This window comes from Hyla sarda, chromosome 1, assembly GCF_029499605.1.
Source record: "Hyla sarda isolate aHylSar1 chromosome 1, aHylSar1.hap1, whole genome shotgun sequence".
Lineage (NCBI taxonomy): Eukaryota > Metazoa > Chordata > Amphibia > Anura > Hylidae > Hyla > Hyla sarda.
The window spans coordinates 592,053,255-592,066,137 of NC_079189.1; the positions used below are offsets into that span (position 1 = coordinate 592,053,255).

The 12,883-nt window shown below is 44.1% G+C and overlaps 1 protein-coding gene across 6 annotated transcripts in view; it reads left to right on the forward strand.

Annotated features, from left to right (window-relative positions):
* The window catches only part of CPLANE1 (ciliogenesis and planar polarity effector complex subunit 1), a 144,551-nt gene that overhangs the window by 56,337 nt on the left and 75,331 nt on the right, over positions 1–12,883 (forward strand). For all 6 annotated transcript variants that reach the window (XM_056546351.1, XM_056546360.1, XM_056546362.1 and 3 more), the window contains 4 exons: positions 2,116–2,338; positions 2,879–3,018; positions 4,213–4,430; positions 7,513–7,677. In XM_056546351.1, the coding sequence (XP_056402326.1) occupies positions 2,116–2,338; positions 2,879–3,018; positions 4,213–4,430; positions 7,513–7,677 (746 nt within the window). The remainder of the gene's footprint in view (positions 1–2,115; positions 2,339–2,878; positions 3,019–4,212; positions 4,431–7,512; positions 7,678–12,883) is intronic.

Sequence of the window (12,883 nt, forward strand, 5' to 3'; positions counted from 1 at the left end):
CTTTTTAAGTGGGAGAACTTGCACAATTGGTGGCTGACTAAATACTTTTTTAACTCACTGTACTTAAAAGGCAAGTTGAGTGAATGCTGTTCTTCGACAACCCAAGTCTTCATCGCATCCTTCGTTTCTACTTTGTTCTCTTTTACACACTCCATATAAAAGTGTATATTGATGTTATGTACAGTACAGTGAATAGGCAGTCTGTAGTCTACTGAACTTACCTAAAAGTGCCCAACTAAACCAAGAAAAAGAGCGGTGCCGCTTTAGTAAAATAAAAACACACAAATCACCAGGCCCAGATGGAATCCATCCCAGGGTTTTGCAAGAATTAAACCGTATTAGACAGTCACTTATTCCATATATTTAAAAATTCTATAATAACAGGGAGTGTTTCACAGGACTGGCGCTTAGCAAATGTTGCACCAATATTCAAAAAGGGGTAAAAAATTATCCTGGGAACTATAGACCTGTAAGTTTAACATCTGTTGTGAGTAAGATTTTTGAGGGTTTTCAAAGAGATGCTATTCTAAAATATCTTAATGAAAATAACATAATAAAAAAACAACATGGGTTTATGCGGGATCGGTCCTGTCAGACTAATCTGATCAGCTTCTAAGAGGAGGTCAGTTATAGATTGGATCAGGGGGAAGCTGTGGATGGTACACATCTGGACTTTTCTAAGGCGTTTGATACTGTGCTACACAAAAGGTTAGTACATGAAATGAGGATGCTGGGGCTGGGGGAGGACATATGTAAATGGGTTAGCAACTGGCTCAGCGATAGGAAGCAGAGGGTGGGGATCAATGGATCTCAATGTGGTTGGGTGACAGTTACTAGTGGGGACCACAGGGGGCAGTACTGGGTCCACTTCTTTTCAATATGGGCCGTAAAAACAAAATGTACAGTTTTGGGCTAAATAATAAGACATTAAGTAAAATTTCTACTGAGAAAGACTTGGGGGAACTGGTGGACAGTAAACTCGACTTTAGCGATCAGTGCCAGGCAGCAGCTGCCAAGACTAACAAAGTCATGGGATGTATAGAGAGGTATAGAGGCTTGGGACAAGAACATAGTTTTGCCTCTGTATAAATCATTAGTCAGACCACATAAGGAGTGTTGTGTCCAATTCTGGGCACCTGTATATAAGAAGGACATGGCTGAACTGGAGAGGGTGCAGAGGAGGATGACAAAGATAACTGGTGGTATGGGGAGGATTACAGGACCAAGACAGGTTATCAAGCTTGGGGTTCTTTAGTTTAGAGAAAAGACGTTTTAGGGGCGATCTGATCACAATGTACAAATATATGAATGGACAGTACAGAGATCTTTCTAGTGATCTTTTTATACCTAGGCCGGTAACCATGACAAGGGGGCTTCCTCTACGTCTAGAGGAAAGAAGGTTTCACCATCATCACAGACAGAGATTCTTTACTGTAAGAGCAGTGAGACTATGGAACTCTCTGCCACCTGATGTTGTAATGTCTGACTCAATAAACACGTTCTAGGGAGGACAGGATGTTTTTCTGGAAAAATATAATAGTACAGGTTATGGGGATAGAACATTGATCCAGGGATTTATTCTGATCACCATATTGGAGTCAGGAAGGAATTTTTACACTGTCATGGGGCAATTGGCATCAGCCTCATGGGGGGGGGGGGGAAATATCTAAACCTGTGGAGAGGAAAAGTTGCCCATAGCAACCAATCAGATCGCTTCTTTCATTTTTCACAGGCCTTTTCAAAAATGAAAGAAGCGATCTGATTGGTTGCTATGGGCAACTTGGCAACTTTGCCTCTGCACAGGTTTTGATAAATCTTCCCCATGGTTTTTTTTTTGTTTGTTTTTTGCCTTCCTCTGGATCAACACAGTAGGGTTTTAGGTTGAACTCGCTGGACTCTTGTCTTTTTTTTTTTTCAACCATATAAACTATGTTACTATCACTTGAGAAATTTAGATGGAGGATCATATGAAATGTTTACTTCTTTTTTATTTTTTAGTTTTTTTTTTTGCTATAATAGTTTTTTCATTCTTTGCTCTATGACCTATGTATGCCTGGATAAGATGAAGACAACCTTCTCAATATGTCACGCTGTCTAATATTGTCTTTTCCACAGACAAGCTTCCTCGTGTCGTCCCTCTTCAGCGCGGCATAGTCTCCAGTGCGATAAGAGATCAGAATCTGTCTAGTGTCTGGACTGTGGAATACACTCTTGACCTGCTCCTGGTCGGCGGTCTGATATCCGAAGCGGCTTGGCTGGCCGACAAGCTGGGAGATTGGAAAATGTCTGTGTCCATGGCGGTGGTTTATAATCTGCACAGGAGCAGCATCACGGAGGAGTAGGTTCATCGTTCTAGATCGAGTCATTTATGACTAGGCTTCTCAATCATCTGCCAGACTTAAAGTTGTACTCCGCCCCTAGACGTCTTATCCCCCATCCTTTGGATAGATGTCTGATCGTGGGTGGGTCCTGCCGCTGGGGACCCCTGCAATCTCGTCTGCAGCACCCCAGACAGGCGGTGCACGGAGCAAATTTCGTTCTGTGCTGGTTGACTGATGATGCGTGTCGGAGGCTCATGACGTCACGACCACGCCCAGCTCGTGACGTCACGGCCACGCCCCTCAAGGCAAGTCTATGGGAGGGGGCGTGACACCTTTTAGACTTGCATTGAGGGGGTCTGGCCGTGACATCACAAGCGGACATGACCGTGACGTCACGAGCCTCTGGCGCTGCACCCAACGCTCTAAACAAATGCCAGGTGCAGCAGGGAGATCGCAGTGGTGGGACCCCCGCGATCAGACATCTTATCCTTTGCACAGGAGATAAGATGTCTAGAGGCAGAGTACCTCTTTAACCTTGTTCATTTTTGTGATTTCAGACAGAAAGAAGAATTTCCAGCAATGCCCCTGTGTCTGTCTCCTGCACACGTATTCCAGGAGAAGCTGCAGTCCTTCCTTGGTCATCCTCCCAAATCGGAAGCCGGAAATAAGAGTAATGCATTGCCAAAGCAATTCACCGGTAAGTATGTCCATAAGTGGCTGTGATAGACATGTGACTGACATTAAGGACAGCGCCCGTAAGTTGCTGATACGGTAAAACATTTTATAATGGGGATTTGCAGGATAAGAACAACCAAGAATTTCTAGGTTACTGTTTCTGGGTTCCTCAAGAGTAGATATTCCCAATAAAACAGTAAAATGATATAATCTATCTCTCCCGGTTTAGTAAGACTATAACTTATTTGGTGTGATATGTATTCCAATAAACTTGCCTTTTAAAGGGGTACTCCACTGCTCAGCGTTTGGAACTGTTAGGGAAGTCTTCAAGGGGACTTCAATGCGATGTCATAGAGTTTCTAATTAATATATATATTACGAGTTCGGAGAAATGACTGACACAGACACTGTGTGTTCAAAATCGGTTCTATCATCACGCCCCACCCCCTCAATGCAAGTCTATGGGAGGGGGCGTGACGGATGTCACGCCCCCTCCCATAGACTTGCATTGAGGGGGCATGACATCATGAAAAGGCTAGATTTAAGTTAGGCTTACTTTTAAAGGGGTAGTAGGCCACTTTAAAGGGGGTAGTCCGGCTTCATACATCTTATCCCCTATCCAAAGGACACCCGCGATCTCTGTGCAGCCCCTGGCATTCTGTGCCTCCGAGACGTGATGTCACGGACACGCCCCCTCACGACGTCACGCCATGCCCCCTCCATTTATGTCTACGGGAGGGGGCGTGATGGCTGTCACGCCCCCTCCCGTAGACAAGAATGGAGGGGGCATGGCTGTGACATCACGTCTCTGTCTCGGAGGCACAGAATGCCGGGGGCTGCACCGATATCGAGGGGGTCCCACCGGCGGGACCCCTGCGATCATACATTTTACCCCCTGTCATTTGGATAGGGGATAAGATGTATGCAGCCTAAATACGCATTTAAAGTCTAAAGAGTTAAAGGGGTTATCCAGGAATTGAAAAACACAGCTAATTTCTTTCATAAACAGCTCCACGTCTGTCTCCAGGTTGGGTGTGGTTTTACAACTTGGCTCCATTCACTTCAATGGAACTGTGCTGCAGAACCACACCCAATCTGGAGACAGACAGGGAGCTGTTTTTGAAAGAAAATAGCTCAGTTTTTCTATTCCTGGATAACCCCCTTTAACTTGTTTTTCACTGTTGTCTTACATTTTATTCTGTTTTGCACCCTTCAGATCCCATTGAGGAAGAAGATGCAGATTTGCTGTTCAGTTCAGTGCAAGAGATGTTGAAGGCAGCAGTAATGGCCGATGCAGAGATTCTTACTGAAACCCTACAACAACTGACGGATTCAGCAAAGGAACTAGGCAGAAAGTTCTCTGGTCTAGTGCCGGATCGCTTGTATCTCCCTGCACCACCGCTCTACTGTCCACAACCCTCCTCAGTCAGCGAAGTAAAGCCCTATTAATACTCACTGCCCCTCAATTTTGTATTACTGGAAAATAATTACATATTTAACCCCTTAAGGACTCAGGGTTTTTCCGTTTTTGCACTTTCGTTTTTTCCTCCTTACCTTTAAAAAATCATAACCCTTTCAATTTTCCACCTAAAAATCCATATTATGGATTATTTTTTGCGTCGCCAATTCTACTTTGCAGTGACATTAGTCATTTTACCCAAAAATGCACGGCGAAACGGAAAAAAAAAATCATTGTGCGACAAAATCGAAAAAAACGCCATTTTGTAACTTTTGGGGGTTTCCGTTTCTACGCAGTGCATATTTCGGTAAAAATTACACCTTATCATTATTCTGTAGGTCCATACGGTTAAAATGATCCCCTACTTATATAGGTTTGATTTTGTCGCACTTCTGGAAAAAACCATAACTACATGCAGGAAAATTTATACGTTTAAAAATGTCATCTTCTGACCCCTATAACTTTTTTATTTTTCCACGTACGGGGCGGTATGAGGACTCATTTTTTGCGCCGTGATCTGAAGTTTTTATTGGTATGATTTTTGTTTTGATCTGACTTTTTGATCACTTTTTATTCATTTTTTAATGTTATAAAAAGTTACCAAAATATGCTTTTTTGGACTTTGGAATTTTTTTGCGCGTACGCCATTGACCTTACGGCTTAATTAATGATATATTTTTATAGTTCGGACATTTACGCACGCGGCGATACCACATATGTTTATTTTTATTTTTTTTTACACTGTTTTATTTTTCTTATGGGAAAAGGGGGGTGATTCAAACTTTTATTAGGGAAGGGGTTAAATGACCTTTATTAACACTTTTTTTTTAACTTTTTTTTTGCAGTGTTATAGGTCCCATAGGGACCTATAACACCGCACACACTGATCTCTCATCCTGATCACAGGCGTGTATTAACACGCCTGTGATCAGCATTATCGACGCTTGACTGCTCCTGCCTGGATCTCAGGCACGGAGCAGTCATTCGTCGATCGGACACCGAGGAGGCAGGTAAGGTCCCTCCCGGTGTCCGATCAGCTGTTCGGGACGCCGCGATTTCACCGCGGCGGTCCCGAACAGCCCGACTGAGCAGCCGGGATACTTTCAGTTTCACTTTAGAAGCGGCGGTCAGCTTTGACCGCCGCTTCTAAAGGGTTAATACTGCACATCGCCGCGATCGGCGATGTGTGGTATTAGCCGCGGGTCCCGGCCGTTGATTAGCGCCGGGACCCACGCGATATGATGCGGGATCGCGGCGCGATCCCGCTTCATATCGCGGGAGCCGGCGCAGGACGTAAATATACGTCCTGCGTCGTTAAGGGGTTAAAGGGGTTATCCACGGAAAAACTTTTTTTTATATAGCAACTGGCTCCAGAAAGTTAAACAGATTTGTAAATTACTTCTATTAAAAAATCTTAATCCTTCCAGTACTTATGAGTAGCTGAAGTTGAGTTGTTCTTTTCTGTCTAAGTGCCAGAATAGAAGCAAGTGTCCAGAATAGAAGCAAATCCCATAGCAAACCTCTTCTACTCTGTGCAGTTCCCGAGACAAGCAGAGATGTCAGCAGAGAGCACTGTTTCCAGACAGAAAAGAACAACTCAACTTCAGCAGCTGATAATTATTGGAAGGATTAAGATTTTTTAATACACAGATTTTACAAATCTGTTGAACTTTCTGGAGCCAGTTGATATGGAAAAAAAAAAAAAAAGTTTTTTTTTCCTGGAATACCCCTTTAAAGTTTTGATCATTCAGGTCAGTGTGTTCAGACTGCGACCGATTATTAGAAAGAGCTCTGAGAAGTGTGTGCTTAGAAGAGTGTTTCACGATCAGTGTGCCTCCAGATGTTGCAACACTACAACTCCCAGCATGCCCGAATAGCCATCGGCTGTCCGGGCATGCTGGGAGTCGTAGTTCACCAACAGCTGGAGGCCCGCTTGTTGACAAACACTGGCTTAGAGGGTTCTCTCCTGGCTCTCTGTCATAGAACAAGGGTGGCCTCATAATGTAAGTCGATGGGGCTGTCCAGTCTTACAGACACTGACCGGAAAGAGAAACAGGCTCATTCTTATGATTGGTCCGGGTCTAAAAATTCATACCCCGACCAATGAAAACTTTTGACATGTCCCTAGGACACTTAAACGGTATGACTGAAGCTGCTGAAAAGAATATGTAAAGTGTACCTGTCGTCCAATTTTTTTTTTAATATATATATATATATTTATATATTATTTATATATATATATATATATATATATATATATATATATATATATATATTTATATATAGATATAATGTAGATTATACCATTATATGTATATTTATAATATACATTGGTTAAAAAATGTGTATATTTTTGTCCCTGCAGCTATTGCCTGTGTGTCTCTATGAGGAGTCCAAATACAGGAAGTGAGGGTGGACAAGCAGGGCTCTCTGCTCTAAGAAAAAGCAGGACAATGTGCTCCGAGGCTCTATAACGTGCTCCCGGCTCATACATCAGGATTAGAGATGAGCGAACTTACAGTAAATTCAATTCGTCACGAACTTCTCGGCTCAGCAGTTGATGACTTATCCTGCATAAATTAGTTCAGCTTTCCGGTGCTCCGGTGGGCTGGAAAAGGTGGATATCCACCTTTTCCAGCCCACCGGAGCACCTGAAGGCTGAACTAATTTACGCAGGAAAAGTCATCAACTGCCGAGCCGAGAAGTTTGTGACGAATCGAATTTACTGTAAGTTCGCTCATCTCTAATCAGGATGATTGACAAACCAGGAGCCTGCACAGAGCCCTGCTTGTCCCGCCCTCACTTCCTGTGTTTGGACTCCTCATAGAGACACACAGACAATAGCTGCAGGGACGGCTTTTTTTCACCCAAAAATATACACAATTTTTAACCAATGTATATTACAAATATACATATAATGGTATTATCTACATTATATAAAAAGTTTTTGTTGATAACAGGTACACTTTAACAAGTTGAAAATAAGTAACATTTTTATTATCTTTTACTACAAGAATGTTTAGAGTTACTTAACTCCTCCCTTTGTATGACTCTTAGGAGGACCCCAGCGATGTGCTCTTTGAATCGGAGAAACACAACCGTCAGAAGCTCTCCGGCATCCTCCAGCGCATTCTCCTGCTATTCCGCGCAGCGCATTGTTCTCTACCAGCTGCCCAGTGGTACATCAAACAGATTAAGCGAGCAAGAAAAATCATGCAAAAGGTTTCTCTTCTGGCTTTGTTTTCATAAGTTTACTAATACACACTAATACAGGACGGCATCCCTTATTTGTTTAGACCAGTGTTTCCCAACCAGGGTGCCCCCAGCTGTTGCGAAACTGCAATTCCCAGCATGCCCGGACAGCCTTCGGCTGTCCGGGCATGCTGGGAATTGTAGTTTTGCAACAGCTGGAGGCACCCTGGTTGGGAAACACTGGTTTAGAGCCTTCGGCTCCATAGCACCAGTTGCATGGCATGTGTGTCTATACTTGGGGTTTCCTCAAGGCTACAGCTCCAATAGCACTGCCTGTGTCCCATACAGGAAATGCCTTACTAAGAGGTCTCTTGAATGAAGAAGCTTTATTGATCATTCAGTCATCATGACAAGTCATACAATTAAATTACAATCACACAAAGCATGACAGTACAATATACGGCACAGGTTCCCTAAGCTATACACTATACCACATGCTACACGAACATTGCGCTGCATCACTCGTTATCCCCCCCCCAAAAAAAAGTTGAAAAAACATCAAGACATTACAGTCTGTGATCGGGGAGAGGTGTGGGTTCTATGGGGGTAGGGAGGGGCGGATCCAGGGGGGCAAACGTATGGGGAGGTAGGAGATGTATAGGGGCATTAGTCCTCTTCTTCATTGATGTCCGGACTGTCCAAGTCTCTAAGGCTGGGTTCACACCACGTTTTGATAAATACGGCTCCCGTATACGGCTGGGAGGAGGGGGGCGGGGCTTAATCGCAGCGCCCGCACTCGGCCGTATAGGGGAACCGTGTTTAATGTATGTCTATGAGCCGACCGGAGTGAACCGCAGCCTCCGGTCGGCTGTGTTTTCGGCCGTGTGCGGTTTCCCGACCGCAGGCAAAAACGTGGTCAACCACGTTTTTGCCTGCGGTCGGGAAACCGCATACGGCCGAAAAAGCAGCCGACCAGAGGCTGCGGTTCACTCCGGTCGGCTCATAGACATACATTAAATACGGTTCCTGAATACGGCTGAGTGCGGGCTCCGCGATTAAGCCCCGCCCCCTCCTCCCAGCCGTATACGGGAGCCGTAAAACATGGTGTGAACCCAGCCTTAGCAAGCTTTGGATCAGCCTGCGACAATCCCAGACGGACATGTCTTTCCTGTTGTAGATGAGGCGGTTCCTAACCAGCCATATAGCGTCCTTATAACAGTTCATAAGGCGCCTCCTGGTGGTCTCCACGTTGTGAACCCCCAGGAAACCCCATAAAGCACCAAATGGTACAATAGGTTGTTCCTGGGTACCGAGTCTCTAAGTTAGGGTACGTTCACATGAGCGGATCCCCGGATCCGCCGCTGAAGGACCTTTACAGGTGTCTGCTTGGAGCGGCAATACGCCGCAATGTGCGAGTTGCGGAGCGCAGTATACTCGCACATCGCTGCAGCTCTCGGCCTAGCTCATAGAGCAGGGGGAGCGGCCGCAATGTGTGCGAGTACACCGCGCATGCACAGCAACTCGCACAACGCTTCAGCGTATTGCCGCTCCGAGCAGGCACCTGTAAAGGCAGCATACAGTGGTCCTTCAGCGGCGGATCCGCAGCGTAAAATACGTGCTAGGGATCCACTCGTGTGAACGTACCCTTAAAGGGGTACTCCGTTGAAAACCTTTTTTCTTTTAAATCAACTGGCTCCGGAAAGTTAAACAGATTTGTAAATTACTTCTATTAAAAAATCCTAATCCTTCCTGTACTTATTAGCTGCTGAATACTACAGAGGAAATTATTTTCTTTTTGGAATGCTCTCTGATGACATCACGAGCACAGTGCTCTCTGCTGACGTTATTATAATAATAATAAGTCTTTATTTATTTATTGTTGTCCTTAGTGGGATTTGAACCCAAGGCCCCAGCACTGCAAGGCAGCAGTGCTAACCACTAAGCCAACATGCTGCCCTTTGCATACATCTGCTATGCACGGTTGCTAAAATGGACAGAGATGTCAGCAGAGAGCACTGTGCTCGTGATGTCATCAGTGTTCCAAAAAGAAAGGAATTTTCTCTGTAGCATTCAGCAGCTAAGTACTGGAAGGATTAAGATTTTTTAATAGAAGTAATTTACAAATATGTTTAACTTTCTGCCACCAGTTGATTTAACCCCTTAAGGAAGCAGGACGTAAATGTACGTCCTGGTGAGGTGGTACTTAACGCACCAGGACGTACATTTACGTCCTGTGCATAACCACGGGCATCGGAGCGATGCCCGTGTCATGCGCGGCTGATCCCGGCTGCTGATCGCAGCCAGGGACCCGCCGGCAATGGCCGACGCCCGCGATCTCGCGGGCGTCCGCCATTAACCCCTCAGGTGCTGGGATCAATACAGATCCCGGCATCTGCGGCAATGCGCGATTTGAATGAATGATCGGCTCGCCCGCAGCGCTGCTGCGGGGATCCGATCATTCATAACGCCGCACGGAGGTCCCCTCTCCTTCCTCCGTGCGGCTCCCGGCGTCTCCTGCTCTGGTCTGTGATCGAGCAGACCAGAGCAGAAGATGACCGATAATACTGATCTGTTCTATGTCCTATACATAGAACAGATCAGTATTAGCAATCATGGTATTGCTATGAATAGTCCCCTATGGGGACTATTCAAGTGTAAAAAAAAATGTAAAAGTAAAAGTAAAAAAAAAGTGAAAAATCCCCTCCCCCAATAAAAAAGTAAAACGTCCGTTTTTTCCTTTTTTACCCCCAAAAAGCGTAAAATTTTTTTTTTAGAGACATATTTGGTATCGCCGCGTGCGTAAATGTCCGAACTATTAAAATAAAATGTTAATGATCCCGTATGATGAACGGCGTGAACGAAAAAAAAAAAAGTCCAAAATTCCTACTTTTTTAATACATTTTATTTAAAAAAAATTATAAAAAATGTATTACGTTTTTTATATGCAAATGTGGTATCAAAAAAAAGTACAGATCATGGCGCAAAAAATGAGCCCCCATACCGCCGCTTATACGGAAAAATAAAAAAGTTAGAGGTCATCAAAATAAAGGGATTATAAACGTACTAATTTGATTAAAAAGTTTGATTTTTTTTAAGCGCAACAATAATATAAAAGTATGTAATAATGGGTATCATTTTAATTGTATTGACCCTCAGAATAAAGAACACACATCATTTTTACCATAAATTGTACGGCGTGAAAACGAAACCTTCCAAAATTAGCAAAATTGCGTTTTTCGTTTTAATTTCCCCACAAAAATAGTGTTTTTTTGTTGCGCCATACATTTTATGATATAATGAGTGATGTCATTACAAAGGACAACTGGTCGCGCAAAAAACAAGCCCTCATACTAGTCTGTGGATGGAAATATAAAAGAGTTATGATTTTTAGAAGGCGAGGAGGAAAAAATGAAAACGTAAAAATTTAATTGTCTGAGTCCTTAAGGCCAAAATGGGCTGAGTCCTTAAGGGGTTAAAGTGGCTTTTAACAAGTCTAACCAACTCCTAGCAGGGGTGGATTGTATCTGGAGTGGGAGCTGTTGGGTTTTATACCCAATGGTAACAGGAGGAAAGCCTTTTTTTCTCCATTTTAGGCCTCTTTCACACCCCAACATGCTGATGTATCCTTGCTCAGATAGGCACGGGCGCCGTTTATTTCAGTGGCCACTGCATAGTCAGCTAGAGACTAAGGGGGGAGATTTATCAAAACCCGTCCAGAGGAAAAGTTGCCCAGTTGCCCATAGCAACCAATCAGATCGCTTCTTTCTCTTTGCAGAGGCCTTGTTAAAAATGAAAGAAGCGATCTGATTGGTTGATATGGGCAACTGGGCAACGTTTCCTTTGCACAGGTTTTGATAAATTCCCCCCTAAGTTCGGGTCATTTTCTGAGCGTGTACAAGTTTTGGCCCGGACTGAGAAAATGCCGCTTGCAGCAATTTTCTGTCTGAGACCAAATGCAATTCCTTTGGGAAAACAACCCAAACCTAGTCACTAACTGACCACTCCCGGGTCATTGAAATGGGGTTGAGAGGGGCTAAATAGTGTATTTTGAATCGGCAGCCGTTACGATTACTGCTAGAGATGAGCGAACTTACAGTAAATTTGATTCGTCACGAACTTCTCAGCTCGGCAGTGGATGACTTTTCCTGCATAAATTAGTTCAGCTTTCAGGTGCTCCGGTGGGCTGAAAAAGGTGGATACATTCCTAGGAAAGAGTCTCCTAGGACTGTATCCACCTTTTCCAGCCCACCGGAGCACCTGAAAGCTGAACTAATTTATGCAGGATAAGTCATCAACTGCCGAGCCGAGAAGTTCGTGACGAATCGAATTTACTGTAAATTCGCTCATCTCTAATTACTGCCAGTGCGAAATACTCAATATTACCCATCCTTAAAGGAGAACTCCAGAATATAAAAATTGTCCCCCATACTGCCGGCAGTAAAAAAAAAAAAACTCGCCGACCACCAGCAACCAGGATGAGGATCGCGGTTGAGACCGGAGCCGGTTACCGGAGGCCCCGGGGGAGTGGAGGAAGGTATGTTCATCTTTATTTTTTTACTGCCGGCAGTATGGGGGACAATTTTTGTAGAGTTCTCCTTTAATAGCCATCAGCTTATAGTGCTCATTTGATAGGCTTAAAGGGGTATTCCAGGAAAAAACTTTTTTTTTATATATCAACTGGCTCCAGAAAGTTAAACAGATTTGTAAATTACTTCTCTTAAAAAATCTTAATCCTGTCAGTACTTAGGAACTTCTGAAGCTAAGGTTGTTCTTTTCTGTCTAAGTGCTCTCTGATGACACGTGTCTCGGGAACGGCCCAGTTTAGAAGAGGTTTGCTATGGGGATTTGCTTCTAAACTGGGCGGTTCCTGAGACACGTGTCATCAGAGAGCACTTAGACAGAAAAGAACAACCTTAATTTCAGAAGCTCATAAGTACTGAAAGGATTAAGATTTTTTAATAGAAGTAATTTACAAACCTGTTTAACTTTCTGGAGCCAGTTGATATATAAAAAAAAGTTTTTTCCTGGAATACCCCTTTAATTGCTGGATAGATTGAGGTTATGAACTGAGCAGAGGCTGTGTTCTTAAAGGGGTACTCTGCTGCTCAGAGTTTGGAGCAAACTGGTCCGAACGCTGTAGCCGGTGTCGGGAGCTTGTGACGTCATAGCCACGCCCCCTCTTGACATCACACCCAACCCCCTCAATGCAAGTCTATGGGAGGGGGCGTGACAGCCG